Genomic DNA, 15,000 nt, shown 5'->3' with positions numbered 1-15,000 from the left:
GGAATGTGGCAATCTGCTCCAGGGCGTGGCTTTCACCCCCAAAACGTGCCTCCATTGGTAGAGTAGTCCAACAGCACGCCTTCCTTCCGGCAGATGGGCCGATGGCAGGAGGTCATGTTATTCTCACTACCGATGCGCCCCCAGTATTGCAGGAATCTGAACGCAAGCACATATTATCCGTCAGAACAGTTAATTAGAACAAATCGTCTACTCAAGTCCTGGATAACAGCTTCTTCCACACGCGTTCTGGTTCGGGGGCCAACTTACTAAGTTGTGACAAAAATAACAAAAAATTGACTTACTTTGCCCCTCTGAGATCTAAATCTTGGGTAATAGCTTGTCTCACTGTGGATCCCCCAAAATAGAGTGCAGTGTCCTCTGCAAGAATCCCACACTCAGTACAAGTACTTCCACCTTCCAAGGACATCCATAAATCAGGCTTGATTTCTTCACTGTCAAAGCGTTCCTTCAGGAAAGTCTGGAAAAAATTAAGTGGCATGTATTTAAAAATAACAATTTTAAAGAATAATTATGGAATAGTTAAGACAACACAGAATTACATCTTGGACTTGAAAAGAATTAGAGCTGATTTCAAATGCTTTTCCAAAAGATATTAAAAGAAACCCAACAGGATACATCCATAGTACTCTTTTCCATCATATATTGAAGATCATTTAAACTGCTTAAATAATGTTTAATAATTGGAATTTAAAATCTAGAATCTTAAAATAAAACAATTGTAAAGTTGAGTATAGTAATACTCCTACTGGTAAAACGTTACTTAAGCATGTACTCTCAAAATATACTTATTTATTTATATATTATATAAAAATACTTTTGTACTTTATTTTGTTTCTATGAAACATGAACAAAAATTGAAAATTTAAAGGAGTAAGATAAAATAAAACATTTTTAGCACTTTTCCCCCAATATTCCCTGATTATCTTGTTCTCCCTGGTAGTTCGTGCCCCCGACCTTGGAGATTGATTTAGGAATCCAGAACCCTTAAACCTAATACATATTTTTAAAGTTTCCATACAAAGGATTTATTGACTAGGGGCCCCAAAGAATGTGGTTATAAATTATTAGTCTCACTCTTTTTTTAAAATTTTTTTTATTTTTTTATTTTTGCGGTACGTGGGCCTCTCACTGTTGTGGCCTCTCCCGTTGTGGAGCACAGGCTCTGGACGCGCAGGCTCAGTGGCCATGGCTCACGGGCCCAGCCGCTCCGCGGCAGGTGGGATCTTCCCGGACCGGGGCACGAACCTGTGTCCCCTGCATCGGCAGGCGGACTCTCAACCACTGCGCCACCAGGGAAGCCCCTAGTCTCACTCTCAAGTTGGTTCTTGATGCACGGTCCGCAATGAGAGTACATGCTTCCTTCAGGGGCTTTAACGTTACCTTCAGAGTGTGAGTCAAGTAGCAGTTTGGTCCAGAGTATCCCGGATCACAGATGCACTGTTCCTTTAAGCAGTCCCCATGGCCTCTGCAGTTGTCCAAGCATTCAGGGCCCAGGTAGAAATTGTCAATTGCCCACTGAGTATCTGAGTGCTTCTGATAGAACCTAAACCTTACAGGACTATTAGCAACACAAGAGCAAAGGAGTGAAGAACAAAAGTTAACTTGACTCAGGTCCATTTTCCTGCGTGTATATTCAGTAGTCAAGAGAAAAAACATTTAAATCATTCTGACAAGATGAAATGGGTTAATAAAAGATGTCTTCAGAGTACCACTATCTTTCTAGAAATGCAAGTTTAAAGCCAGTTCAATTTCCATTTTAAAATACGTGAGTAAACTTGTAAAAAAAAACCCCACCAAAACCACAGTGGAATCTCTATTTCAAGCAAAAGGAACATTTAAAAATGCAAATCCGTAACTATCATAAATCAGGTGGCTTATGAACTGGAGTCCAGTGGCTGTGACACAATTTCGATTCATTAATCGTATTCCTGAAATTGTACAGAAGGTGAATCAATCCTTTGACAGAGCCTTGTCAGCATACACACGGCCCTCAGGTGGTTGGGAAACAGCAACTTCTGAATTCCTCAAAGACAATGAATATTCTCAGAGTAACTGTGCTAATTAGAAGACAATTTTGAAAGGGTTATATATTAAAGGAAAATTTCCCTGAGATTTCAATTTCATCATTGCTCTTCTCTGTCTTCTGGGGAAAATACAAGCCTCATAGTTAACCTTGTATTAAAATATGCCACCCTATTTTGGTGGAAAGAGTTCACAGTGCATGAGGGAACATTCTGGGACGATATGAATGTTCTGTATCTTGTTTCATGTGGTGGTTACGTGGGTTATACAATGGGAAGAACTCACTGTGAGGAACAATGAAAATGTGTTCATTTTACTGAATGTAAATTATACTTCATTATAAAAAACAGAGTAAAGACAGGAGGGGGAAACGAGGAAATGAGGTTGTGGTGGGTCCCCAGCATCCCTTTCAGTACAGATGAGTCATATGAGATAATCACTGTAATATAACGCCCCTCACTATTGACGGAGTGAGGAACGGGCATTCTTGAACTAATTTGTACCAACGGGATGCAAGGAGGCACTTGCTCCAGTTCTGTTAGAAAGAAAAGCGACTCTCTCTCTCTCTCTCCCATTGGACACAGGTAAGGATACACTGTGCTCCAGCTTTCTGGAAGTCATCTATGTTCACGAGGAGAACCAGTCTGAAGACTGAGTGTGACATCCATGTGTGGACAGTGGAGTGAAGAGTAAGAGTAAGAAATAACAATGTCCTTGAAGACACTGTTGAGCTTGTCAATCAACCAATCCTAGAGTCCACTTATCTTTGGGTTTTTTCATTATAGATATAATACATTTCATCTTCAATTGAGCCAAATTTAATTTGAATTTGAATGGAGTTTTCTGTTACCTGCAGCTGAAAGTATCCTGATTGTTTTCTAGCATGTTAATTGACTAAGCCCTTTAGATTTGTAGCAGAAAACTGTGAGTGGTCATGTAATAAATGATCTCTAAGGGACTTTTTTTTTTTTTTTTTGCCATGTGTATTCAAAGGATCTATATGTTCTGGTCCTATATCCACACTCTGTTTTACAAGAAGGATCTTCATTTAGCCAGAAACTGTGATTCATACGGTAGAAGTATACCTGTCATCTTCATTAATGTATCCTTCCCCCTAATTTTATAGTTGAAGGGAAATTTTTAAAAAATATTTATTTATTTATTTATTTGGCTGCACCGGGTCTTAGTTGCAGCATGTGGCGTCTTTGGAAATTTTTTGTAATTGCCTATATTAACTTATCCACATACTTTTCAAAAAACAGTTTAATCATCTTGGCTCTCTACTGCTCCAGGCTAATTACTTTTCACTGCAGGTGCAGAACATAATGCTTTGATAAGAAAAAAATGAAACCTACCTACAAACTGCATTTGTACAAATAGCATGAAGTGTTGTTAGGTTTTGTTCTTGGCTCTATCATGGATTGACAAGGCAGTAATGTGGAAAGCGTACGAGGTACAGTGGACCACAATTTACAAGGTGCATAAGGTAGCATACATGTTTTCAACTGGCTCCAAGGCCATCACTATTGCTCTGTCCCCATTTTCAGACACTGAGGTATGGAAAACGGAAGGGCCTGTCAAGGCCTATCTTGACAAGTCTGAGGATTACAATTTGAGGTCTCCTTAAATTAGCTCATCATGGAGGTCACCAGTTAGAGAACCTTTAGAGTTAGGGAGGAAGAGAGCATTTCATCCACAATTACACAATACTTTCAGGCTGACCACAGTGTCCCTAAACCTATGTCTAGTGCTTGGAACTAGGCTTTATTTTAATTTTCTACTTACTTTCCAACTAAACTTTCAGGAAGTGGGTAGGTGATCCTTTTCCATCCTTTAGTTGGAAAGAATACAGATGGCTGAGAAACACTTCCAGAGCATTTTGGGTCTGCAGGTAAGCACTGAGGGACCAGATAACTCCAGCTCACACCAAAGTCAGTAGAGTACTGCACGTGAATTTGATTCTGGGTGACTTTTTCAGATACTTTACATCCAACAGAGATCTAACAAACGGAAATGCAAGATTATTGAGGTATTAAAACCATATTACATGTTTCTGCTCTAAAGACTTGGTAGCAAGAAAGTTGCCGATCACTGACAGACAACCACATCTGTTCTGTATTTTCAGGTTCGTTATTTGCTCTGCTGATAGACGGCGGAGTTGACATGGTTGTCCAAGGTGACAGATTATAGAAAGTGCCACATATATCGTGCAGGGAGTTTGGAGAGAAGCTGAAATCTGCGCTCCTGCCATGGCTGGCTGATTGCCTTGGTAGGCCTGGGCCTCCTCTTACAGATTGTTGTTTGTTGTGCTAATGGGCTGGCACTTCTGTTTGGCAGAATGCTCGACCAAGAAGGATTACTAACAGCTTTACCAAGTTTACTGTTTTGTTATACAATTTATGACTCTCAATAAATCACTTTTAACTACAAGTAAGATGCAATGAAGTAATTACAGAAGGTACTTTCGACCCTAACCCTTTGTTGATGGAGATAGTCATAATGCAACATTTGTTGCTAATACAGTGGGATTGAGGTAGACAGAATAAATTGATTGAAAGAAAATCTTGGCCAAAATTGATGTTGGCATTAATGCTAATCATGCCTTTGTTTTCTATAATTTTCTTTCTCCAGAAACACTGAAATGCTTTTGTAAAGAAAGTAGGTATATAAAAAAAAGTAGGTATAACCGCAATAGCTTTAATCTTCTCTTGAAGAAAATTGCCTAAATCATATAATGATTTAGACTCGGGGAATTGAAATCAGTATCCTACATTTTATTTATCAATATTTTGCTCTATCGGTATTTAATCCCAGACAGAAACACATTTACTCTTATGTAAGTTTCATCTTGAAATAGTTCAGAAATAAAATACTTTTAATCATTAAGTTATATATAGTTGAGATGTATTGATATATTATCTTAATATTAAATTTCATTTTTCAAAGTATGTATTAAGTCAATAAAGTATTGTATGATCGCTGTCTCCACAATTTTTTTCATTTTTATATTGCTGGTGTATGGCTATTTATGTAATTGAGGTCATCACATTTTCACCTTGAATTGCATGATCCAGCCTTCAGTGGGGGTCAGGTCATGGGTCACTGCATACACTTCTCTTCCATCGTGACTACCACAAATCATGACACCATCAGGGGAGTCACAGAATCTTTCTACTGTACAATCATCATGGAATAGCCAGTGCTCATTTACTTAAAAAGAGAAGAACAAAAATTTTATGACAGATTTATGACAAAAATGCTTTGAGACAAATTTTCACTTTAGGCAACATCTAGAATTATGTTAAGTAGAAATCTCCCTTATTACATACCACCCATAGACAAAACACTAATGTAAGCACATCGTTCTAGGAACATGGATACTGAGAGACTGAGATATATCAAGTACCAATACTAGCTAAGTCTACATTTAGAAAGAAAGAGTGTATTGTATGTGTTACAGATGAAAAGCAAAGGAGAATGTATACCCATTTCTTTTTTCTGACAGGTGTTTAACTTTTTAGACAGAATCTAAAGGAGGAAGATTTTTAGTAACATGATAGAGGAAGATTTTTAGTAACATGATAGCCAAGTGAGTTAGCTATTTCTACTCAAATTTTGGTAGTACCTTCTGGGCAATTAAAAAAATTGTAATAGTAAAACTCATAGAACCAGAGAGTAGAATAGTGGAAGGGGGAAATGGGGACTTGTCAGTCAAAGGGCACAAAGTTTCAGTAATGCAAGGCTGAATAAGTTCAGGAGATCTACTGTACAACATGGCGCCTACAGTTAACAATTCTGCATTTCATACTTAAAAATTTGCTAAGAGAGATCTTAATGTTAAGTGCTCTTACTATAACAGAAAAATCAATATTAAAAAAGAGGGGCGGCAGGAGGAAACTTTTGGAGGTGATTGATAAATTATGGCCTTTATTGTGGTGACGGTTTCATGGGTGAACACTTATCTCCAAACTCATCAAATTGTATACATTAAATATCTAAAGCTTTTTGTACATCAATTACACCTCAATAAAGTGATTTTTTAAAAAAAGCTTCTAGGAGTCTAAGGAAAATTTAAGCAGCAAGGTTATGATCTGATCAGTGTAGAATAATCCTATTGTCCCTCTCTCTCAAACACACACACACACACACACGTGTGTGCGTGAGCACACATTCGTGTCTGTCACAATTCCCTTTCCCTTTCGGAAGAGGTAGTTTGTTTGTTTTTTTAATAAATTTATTTATTTAATTAATTTATTTTTGGCTGTGTTGGGTTTTCGCTGCTGGGCACGGGCTTTCTCTAGTTGCGGCGAGTGGGGGCTACTCTCCGTTGCGGTGCACGGGCCTCTCATTGCAGTGGCTTCCCCTGCCGCAGAGCACAGGCTCTAGGCACGCGGGCTGCAGCAGTTGTGGCGCGCGGGCTCAGCAGCCGTGGTGCACGGGCTTAGTTGCTCCGCGGCATGTGGGGTCCTCCCGGACCAGGGCACGAACCTGTGTCCCCTGCATTGGCAGGCAGATTCCCAACCACTGCACCACCAAGGAAGCCCAGAAGAGGTGTTTTAACATAATGATTTTATCCCAGAAAGGTTAGAAATGAAACATATCTGTAAATATCATCTAATTCATGATACACTTTGATTTCATAGGTCCAACATTTCTCTGGCAGTTTCCTGGTTAGGTCCAGCATTCACAGTGAAGATGAATGGGTGCAACTGGAGGCTTGGGTTACTGTGCAAATCACAGAGTTGGCTGGCCTCAGAAGAGTCAGAGAAGAGACCAAACAATTTAACTGGAATTGAGCCTTCACTAGTGTTGTGTCTTTTTGATTTTGTCTGAGCATAACATATGTCTGTAGAACAAGCAGTTTATCTCCAGGACTCAAATGGCTACCACAATGCCATTATCTGTTAAATTTTCATTCCATGGGATTTAGAGCTACATTTAGTCCTATAGCACAGATACAGGATTCAAGAATCAGAAGGCACAGAAATTTGAATTCCAGTAAGAATACCCTGAGTTTATTCTGGGGTACATATTTTATTTTATGCTAGAACTCTGCAATCCTGATGAAAAAGGGCTTACATTAATCAGCTAACACCAATTTCTTCCACAATACAATAAACTACTTATATAAGTAGATATTACACTTTCTAGGAGCACCGTCTTTGCAAGACAAGCAGGAGCTTAATTGTACATCAAGAATTAGCCTAAAGTAAAAATCACTATTTTAGGTACTTGAAAAATACGTATTTGCTTTTATTCGTACAGAAGTTGTACCAAAATTATTCTCTGATCATAAACTCACTTATGTAAACCATTACATAGGGAAAAATAAATGAGTACTTTAGCAAAGTTCTGAATCAGATCTATGTAAGTCTTCTCAATAACCTTCTTGAAAGAGTAAGACTACTTGGAAGTGGTGAAGAACATTTTAAGCTTTTTCTATTTAAAAGGGTGATTTTTATTAAATATCTGCAGTTATACCACTGTGCCATGTGAAATACTAATAAATAAATTAATAAGAATAATTAATCTAAATATTCAATGTTTAAATGATAAAAATTATAACGGAATATTATACAGCTATTAAAATTATATTTTCAAAGATACTTAAGGACAAGAGGAAATGGTAAGGATTTAATTCAAAATGAAAAAAGCAGGCTACAAATATGTATAATTTAAGATTATAATTTTGTTAAAAATACGACTATAGGGCTTCCCTGGTGGTGCAGTGGTTGAGAGTCCGCCTGCTGATGCAGGGGACACGGGTTCGTGCCCCGGTCCGGGAGGATCCCACATGCTGCGGAGCCGCTGAGCCTGCACATCTGGAGCCTGTGCTCCGCAACGGGAGCGGCCACAACAGTGAGAGGCCCACGTACAGCAAAAAAAAATACGATTATACAGAGGCATAGAAAAAAAGACTCTAAGAAAAATATCAAAATATTGATGATGGTTATCCTCTGGGTGATTTTCATTTTCATCTTCATGATTTTCTGTATTTTCTTAATTTCATACCTTGAACATGTGTTGCTTTTAAAAGAAAACACTAATAATTAATAATTAAGTATTTTAAGTTATTAAAATTCCTCACATTTCAACTGTCTTCAGCATAGATTTCATTCCTCCAGAAGGTTCTTATCAGTCTTATTATTGTAAAATACAACCAGATTGTCCTTTCTATGCAAGAGGCTACTGCAGAGTTGGACATGGCACAGTCCCACTGTCTGATGAATCTATAGTGGTACAGTATATCTGTTCAATAGCACTTGCAGTGTTGATACGATATGTGTAATTAGACATCACTACTTCACCTGAAGATACCATGTTTTATGTAGTATAACCAAGTATGTGGCATGACAAAGCCATATCCTTAATATATGACACCACTTAAAAAAAGGTGACCAGAATAGTGTCACGAAATGAAAAGAAGCCGTTAAAAATAAGAACAGCATGGAGAGATCCTTGACAGTTCACTGGGGCACTGTGATACTCCTATCAGGAATGAAGAATAACAAGCATGACCTTGGACACTTCTGAAAACATGAAATACCATCACAAACGCGTCTGACGTGCAGCAAAACAAAACACTTGTCCTTGGAGAATAAAAAAATGTCAAAAAATGTTGGCTTTCTAACCAAAATAAAAAACAAGAAACGTAGAAATGAAAATTTTTAAAAAGAAAATTACCCTGTTAATAAAATTATTGAATGCTATTAAAACAAACTTGCTGGCTTGACCGAAAGAAAAGATTTAGTTACAGTGTAAACCAGGAAGGTTGAGAGAAGCAAAAGGGTGACACCCTTTTCACTGTTTCTGTACCACTTGAGAATCTGTAAAAGGTTCCACATTCCACTTTTTGGAAAAGACCCAAATGGATTTTCATTTAGCATCAGTGAAAAATTTACCTGCAGTTTTGTCCTCCATAAACATGTCGAAAGCAATTCTTCCCACAGGGCCAGCGTCCGAGGGTGAACGCTCGTGCTGGGGCACTGGGGCGCTGCTGAAGGTGTCCAGCATGACGGTCCTCTGGTCCGCAGACCCTGAGATGAGGACGTTGTCAATGGCCCAGTCGTTCTGGTCCAGGCCGTCGTGTCTCGGCTGCCACCAGCGAAAACGAGTAGCAATCTCTTTAGCGTCAGAGGGGAGAAGGATATTCACGAATCTGAAGAAAATGATGGTTGGGGTGTGGGGGGGAAAGTCTTGTCAAATATCTCATGCGAGGAAGGGATGTGCAACCAGAGATAAGATATTACATGTCACATGGAGGATGAGGAGAGGACGTTAGCTAAAATCGTTTTTAAAAACCACGATAAATTGTCTTAATTTTACAAAGTCTCACAAATCACTAAATTGGGGAAACAGAATGTGAACAAATTCAAGCATCCTGGAACTACCCCCTTGCTCTAACTGTCCCTGGGCAGGACTGAGAGGGACCCTACAGTTTTCTGCTTGTCTAGAGACCCTCCAGATTGGTAGGCATAGGGTATATGCACTTTGGTAGACATAAACCAATACTGACTTTTTTTCTGCCACTCAGGGGCTGGTTTCATCTGTTTCCTTCCCCTGCCACCTTGATTTTATTCCACTCCCATGTGTACCAGAAATTTGCTTGGAATTTGGACACTAGATTGTGGCAGGACATTTGGGTTCTCAGCCTGAGAGTACCAGGATATATGTAATTACTTCATCAGTTGCCTGGTTTGACATCGACTTTATGCTTTATTGAAAACATTATACTTAGAAATGCTGAGTGAGAACCATGGGCTAACAAGCCCAGCGGGCTGCCCCTGACTCAATCACCAAAGACAGACATGGAAACACATGGCTCCACCCTCCAACATGAATCTTAACCAGCTACAAACAAGGTTGGAAATACCCCTTAATCACAATGATGCATTTAAACCTCAGGAAGACATCAAACCCCTTCGAAATGATATTCACAACTCATAAAGTCTGTTGGGGAAAATAATTCCCTGAGGTTTACTCTCTCATAAAGTCTCATCTTTTTATCCATGCTGATCTACCTCCCTTTACATTCCAGGGCTGCCTCTGCGTGTTAGCACTGCAGTTCATCCTGGGAAGACCCCTTAAGCAGAGGGCTTCAATATGACCCCTGGGTTTTCGTCTTTCACATGGAAGAGGTTTTGTTATTTTAGTTTTGCCTACATACTATCTCCTTGTTGATTTTATGTTCCCTTCTTCTTCTCTCTTTGATGTCTTCCTTGAAGTATAATGACCAGAAGAGTAGGAAGTATTCCAGATGAGGGGCAATCAAAATCCATTCAAGGCTAGGATGTTATTAGTTGGATTTCCAGTACTTGGATTTTAAATACTTTTTAAAAAATATTTATTTATTTATTTTATTCATTTGGCTGCTCTGGGTCATAGTCACGGCATGCAGGATCTTCAGTTGTGGCAATGTGGACTCTTAGTTGTGGCATGTGGGATCTAGTTCCCTGACCAGGGATCAAACCTGGGCCCCCTGCATTGGGAGTGCAGAGTCTTAGCCACTGGACCACCAGCGAAGTCCCTTAAATACTTTTTTTGATTATGTCCATCATTTTGTACACCCTTTGGGCCATGATAACTCAGTGGATCTTGGTCTTAGGGAAGGGAAGTGTAGACTGTGAATCCCAGACCCTCAGCTGTGTAGTAACTGGCAGTTTGGAGACCATGAGTCTTTAGGTAAATACTCTTTTCCAAAGTTAATTTCCTCATGCATCTCAGTTTTGAAGCTCACCTGTGCCCCTCCCTTCCCTCTTTTTTTGTATGCTCACCTTGTAAGATCTTTCTATAATTTTTCTCCTTTGAATTGGCATGTTTAATTAACATTTTAAAAAGTATTAAATAACATGAGAAATCTATCCGTTCCTGGAGGGACACACAATCACACTTCTTTATCCAGAGCAACAATCTTTTATCTTCATTTCTCTATCCTGATAAATCCTTGACCACATTTTAAAATCCTTTGGAGTGGAAATTTATCCAAGGCTGCTGAAAAGTGTAAATAAATTATGACCACTGTTCCTGCCTTGGTGAATTTGTTTCTCCTTCAGAGAACTAAAGTGGATTAGACAGTTATGCTTTTACCCTACAGAAACATAACTTCCTTCTCCCTGTATATTATGCTGTTAAAGTGTTCAGGAACTCATATGTGAGAGTCATTATAACTTTCTCCATAAACAGTTTACTTGCCTTGCCTACTATCTCCTACTAATAGGTGAGCACATTTTTTTGCACTATTACACTGTGTACCACTTAGTTTCTATCTGGAATCCTTTATTGGTGTCCAACTTTAACGCAAGTGCAGTATTTAAAATTTTGCTTATGGCAGAGACTGCTGGCATTTCCTCAATTGCCATATTCCCCATTCTCCCTTCATATTAGGAGCCTATCTTTTTAGCGAGGCGAATAATCACCCAGAATAAAGACACCACGTCCAGACTGCCTTGCATCTGGGTGTGTCTCTGTGACTAAGTTCTGGCTAGTAGAATGTGAAAGGAAGTGTGGACAACTGTTAGGAAGTGTCCTTAAAGAGAGCCAGCACACTGCTCTTGCCCCATCCTCCTGCCTGCAGGCTGGAATGTGGGTCCTCTCAGACCAAAGCGTTGAGTGTGGCAGAAGTACCAGTTAGAAGGAACCTGGGTCTCTGGTCCTGGTGGAGCCGCTGTAGCAGCTCTGGGTTACTTCCTTCTGGATCTAACTTACATACGAGAGGAAAAAACACCTTTTAAGTTATTTTAGGTTTTCTGTAATTCACAGTTGAACATATTCTTGACCGACAGGTTGAATTTAAATGATCATTTACAAGATTCTTGATTGTTTTTATTTTACATAATTTTTAGCTTGTACCTGGTTTGCCATGCACTGAGTTTATCTATGTTTCTCCTTTTATTTATTCTGTTTCTTGACTGGGCTGCAATCACTCCTCCCCTCCCCTCCTTTCTCCTCCCCTCCCCTCTGCTCTGCTCTCCTCCAACCTTCTCTCCTTCTCTCTTTCTCTCCTATATCACCTTCTTCTTCCCTATTCTCCTCCTACTTTAATAAATATGCTCTTTTCCTTTTTAACAACCTTTGGACTTTTCTAATCAGCCACAATTGTTTTTTGCCCTTCAAGAGTATATTCTTAAAAATGACCCATACATTGTGTTTCTTCAGGGTTTTTCAATAAGGAATTTAAAAATAGACTCTAGGCTTCTTAAGGATATTTACATTTTGTGTTTATTTTCTAGCCCCCAATTCTCTAAAATGGAGTGAACACTATATAAACAAACAAATAAATTACTTTTCTGTTTCCACTTTCCCAAAATGCTGTTGAAATTAATTATCATATATTCATTAATTTATATGAGTTTTTTACAGTGGATCTATTCATTACTGGCATTGTGATTGTGTATTTTATCTTATTTACGGATTCACAAACTAGTTTTTTTTGAAATAAAAACCCCAAACCAGCTGTTTATCTAGCTCAGAAACCTTGTCTTCGTGTTGGTCTCAGAGGCATCCTCTACTGGTGAGTGTGGTCCAGGTCCCCTGTGGTCCCTGTGATGGATTGCTGGCAGGCCTTACTAAGCATCTTCGCTCAACATACTAGTTATAAGAGATAAAATAGAATACAAACCCAGGTTTACTGTACTGGTCATAGAAGATTTCCATTAGCAGGTTCCAGGTAATGCCTCCATTGACAGAATATTCCAAGAGAACACCTTGGTTACGGTTGTTTGGTGTGATCAGGCATCCATACATGAAGTAAAATTGGATAAACTCAGAATTAGTGAGGTTTAGATCCACTGTGACCAACAGCCGACTGCAACCCTAAGGAAAAGAAGCAGAATGCAACGACACGGTGATAAGGAATCGTCATTACAGGTTCTAGGTATTCTCTGGCTTCCATCCTTTCTTTTGCAATACAAGTCACACAGTATTGCAATAATGATTTTCTTATCTCTCCTATTATACTAACTCCTAGTATGGCCTTTAGCATACAGTAGGTACAAAGCAAATATATGCTGAACCTTGAAATTTCATTATTAGAATTTACTTACAAAGGGCAATGTATTCTAAAAAGATTCTCTTCTATTTTCTTCTAAGCAATACGAGAGCTGAAATTAAAATAACTATTCTATATTTTTATTTAATTATTTCTAGCTATTTATAGGTATCTTTTAGATTTTTAAAAAGGTATCAGCTATTAACAAAGTAGTATACTGAGATGACTATTTTAATATGCAATTTAAAAATGATGTCCAAAAATGTAATACAACTTAATTATAATTAGCAATATTAGTTGTAAGCTTTTTAAACTTTTATAGTTGATTTTAATGTTTTCTATATTAATTCATTAACATAGTCATTTATTAGTTGAACCTATGAAGAAAACTAGGCCTCTCAGAGTTCCATCTAAGCTAGGAGGAGTACTGTGAACACTGCATTCTTTTTTTTTTTAACATCTTTTTTGGAGTATAAATGCTTTACAATGGTGTGTTAGTTTCTGCTTTATAACAAAGTAAATCAGTTATACATATACATATGTTCCCATATCTCTTCCCTCTTGCATCTCCCTCCCTCCCTCCCTCCCTATCCCACCCCTCTAGGTGGTCACTAAGCACTGAGCTGATCTCCCTGTGCTATGTGGCTGCTTCCCACTAGCTATCTATTTCACGTTTGGTAGTGTATATATGTCCCTGCCACTCTCTCACTTCGTCCCAGCTTGCCCTTCCCCCTCCCCGTATCCTCAAGTCCATTCTCTAGTAGGTCTGTGTCTTTATTCCTGTCTTGCCCCTACGTTCTTCATGACCTTTTTTCTTTTGTCTTAGATTCCATATATATGTGTTAGCATACGGTATTTGTTTTTCTCCTTCTGACTTACTTCACTCTGTATGACAGACTCTAGGTCCATCCACCTCACTACAAATAACTCAATTTCGTTTCTTTTTATGGCTGAGTAATATTCCATTGTATATATGTGCCACATCTTCTTAATCCATTCATCTGTCGATAGACACTTAGGTTGCTTCCATGTCCTGGCTATGGTAAATAGAGCTGCAGTGAACATTGTGGTACGTGACTCTTTTTTGAATTATGGTTTTCTCAGGGTATATGCCCAGTAGTGGGATTGCTGGGTCGTATGGTAGTTCTATTTTTAGTTTTTTAAGGAACCTCCATACTGTTCTCCATAGTGGCTGTATCAATTTACATTCCCACCAACAGTGCAAGAGGGTTCCCTTTTCTCCACACCCTCTCCAGCATTTATTGTTTCTAGATGTTTTGATGATGGCCATTCTGACCGGTGTGAGATGATATCTCATTGTAGTTTTGATTTGCATTTCTCTAATGATTAATGATGTTGAGCATTCTTTATGAAACACTGCATTCTTAATCACTGTTGATGATTATAAAAATCCAACATAATATATGTCCTCTTGCTACTCTTGGGCTAAAATACTAGTATATTTCATTGGCACAAATGTAAACTTTAAGGTAGGACGTGGTAGGGCAGTAAAGAACTGATAGTGAATTTGTAATTTTTAAAAATTAAATGGGCTGTAAAGGGTATTTAATTATAGCATTGGAGAAATTCTACTTTTAAACAAGTCATCTTTGGCAGCAATGCATAATGGCTATGAAGTTTCTCAAAGCAATTTGCTAACATTGCTGCTATCATTCACAAAATAATCTGCTATAAATACACGTGTTTAGTAATTACTAACAATTACTCTTTCTTGGATAATTTACATAAGGGATTAATTATTGTTAATAAATTCAGGAAACTGAAGCTCATTTTCCAGATTTTTGGCTCCCTAAATCCCAAATCTGTTGCAAGCTCAGGAATTTTCAATTAGAGCATCATTCAGGTGGAAGACCCTCACACATTGTGCAAGCTCTCTATCCCAGGGTGGAAATTCGTTTAAGTCCTTTTTAAATGTGTACTTAAATATGCCTGTGCTGACACTACCCTGA

General features: G+C 38.5%; 1 protein-coding gene across 1 annotated transcript in view; it reads right to left on the bottom strand.

The window, feature by feature from the left end:
• The window catches only part of RELN (reelin), a 511,249-nt gene that overhangs the window by 22,451 nt on the left and 473,798 nt on the right, over positions 1-15,000 (bottom strand). The window contains exons 49-55 of the mRNA XM_082846929.1: positions 12,662-12,855; positions 8,946-9,202; positions 5,099-5,253; positions 3,829-4,043; positions 1,402-1,579; positions 303-478; positions 50-156 (exon numbers count right to left, since the gene is read on the bottom strand). Of these exons, the coding sequence (XP_082703055.1) occupies positions 50-156; positions 303-478; positions 1,402-1,579; positions 3,829-4,043; positions 5,099-5,253; positions 8,946-9,202; positions 12,662-12,855 (1,282 nt within the window). The remainder of the gene's footprint in view (positions 1-49; positions 157-302; positions 479-1,401; positions 1,580-3,828; positions 4,044-5,098; positions 5,254-8,945; positions 9,203-12,661; positions 12,856-15,000) is intronic.

The sequence above is a fragment of the Leucopleurus acutus genome, assembly GCF_964270905.1.
Source record: "Leucopleurus acutus genome assembly, chromosome: 9".
In the NCBI taxonomy this organism is placed as follows: domain Eukaryota; kingdom Metazoa; phylum Chordata; class Mammalia; order Artiodactyla; family Delphinidae; genus Leucopleurus; species Leucopleurus acutus.
Note: the sequence above shows the minus strand (reverse complement) of the source record. Positions and strands in the feature narration are given on the sequence as shown.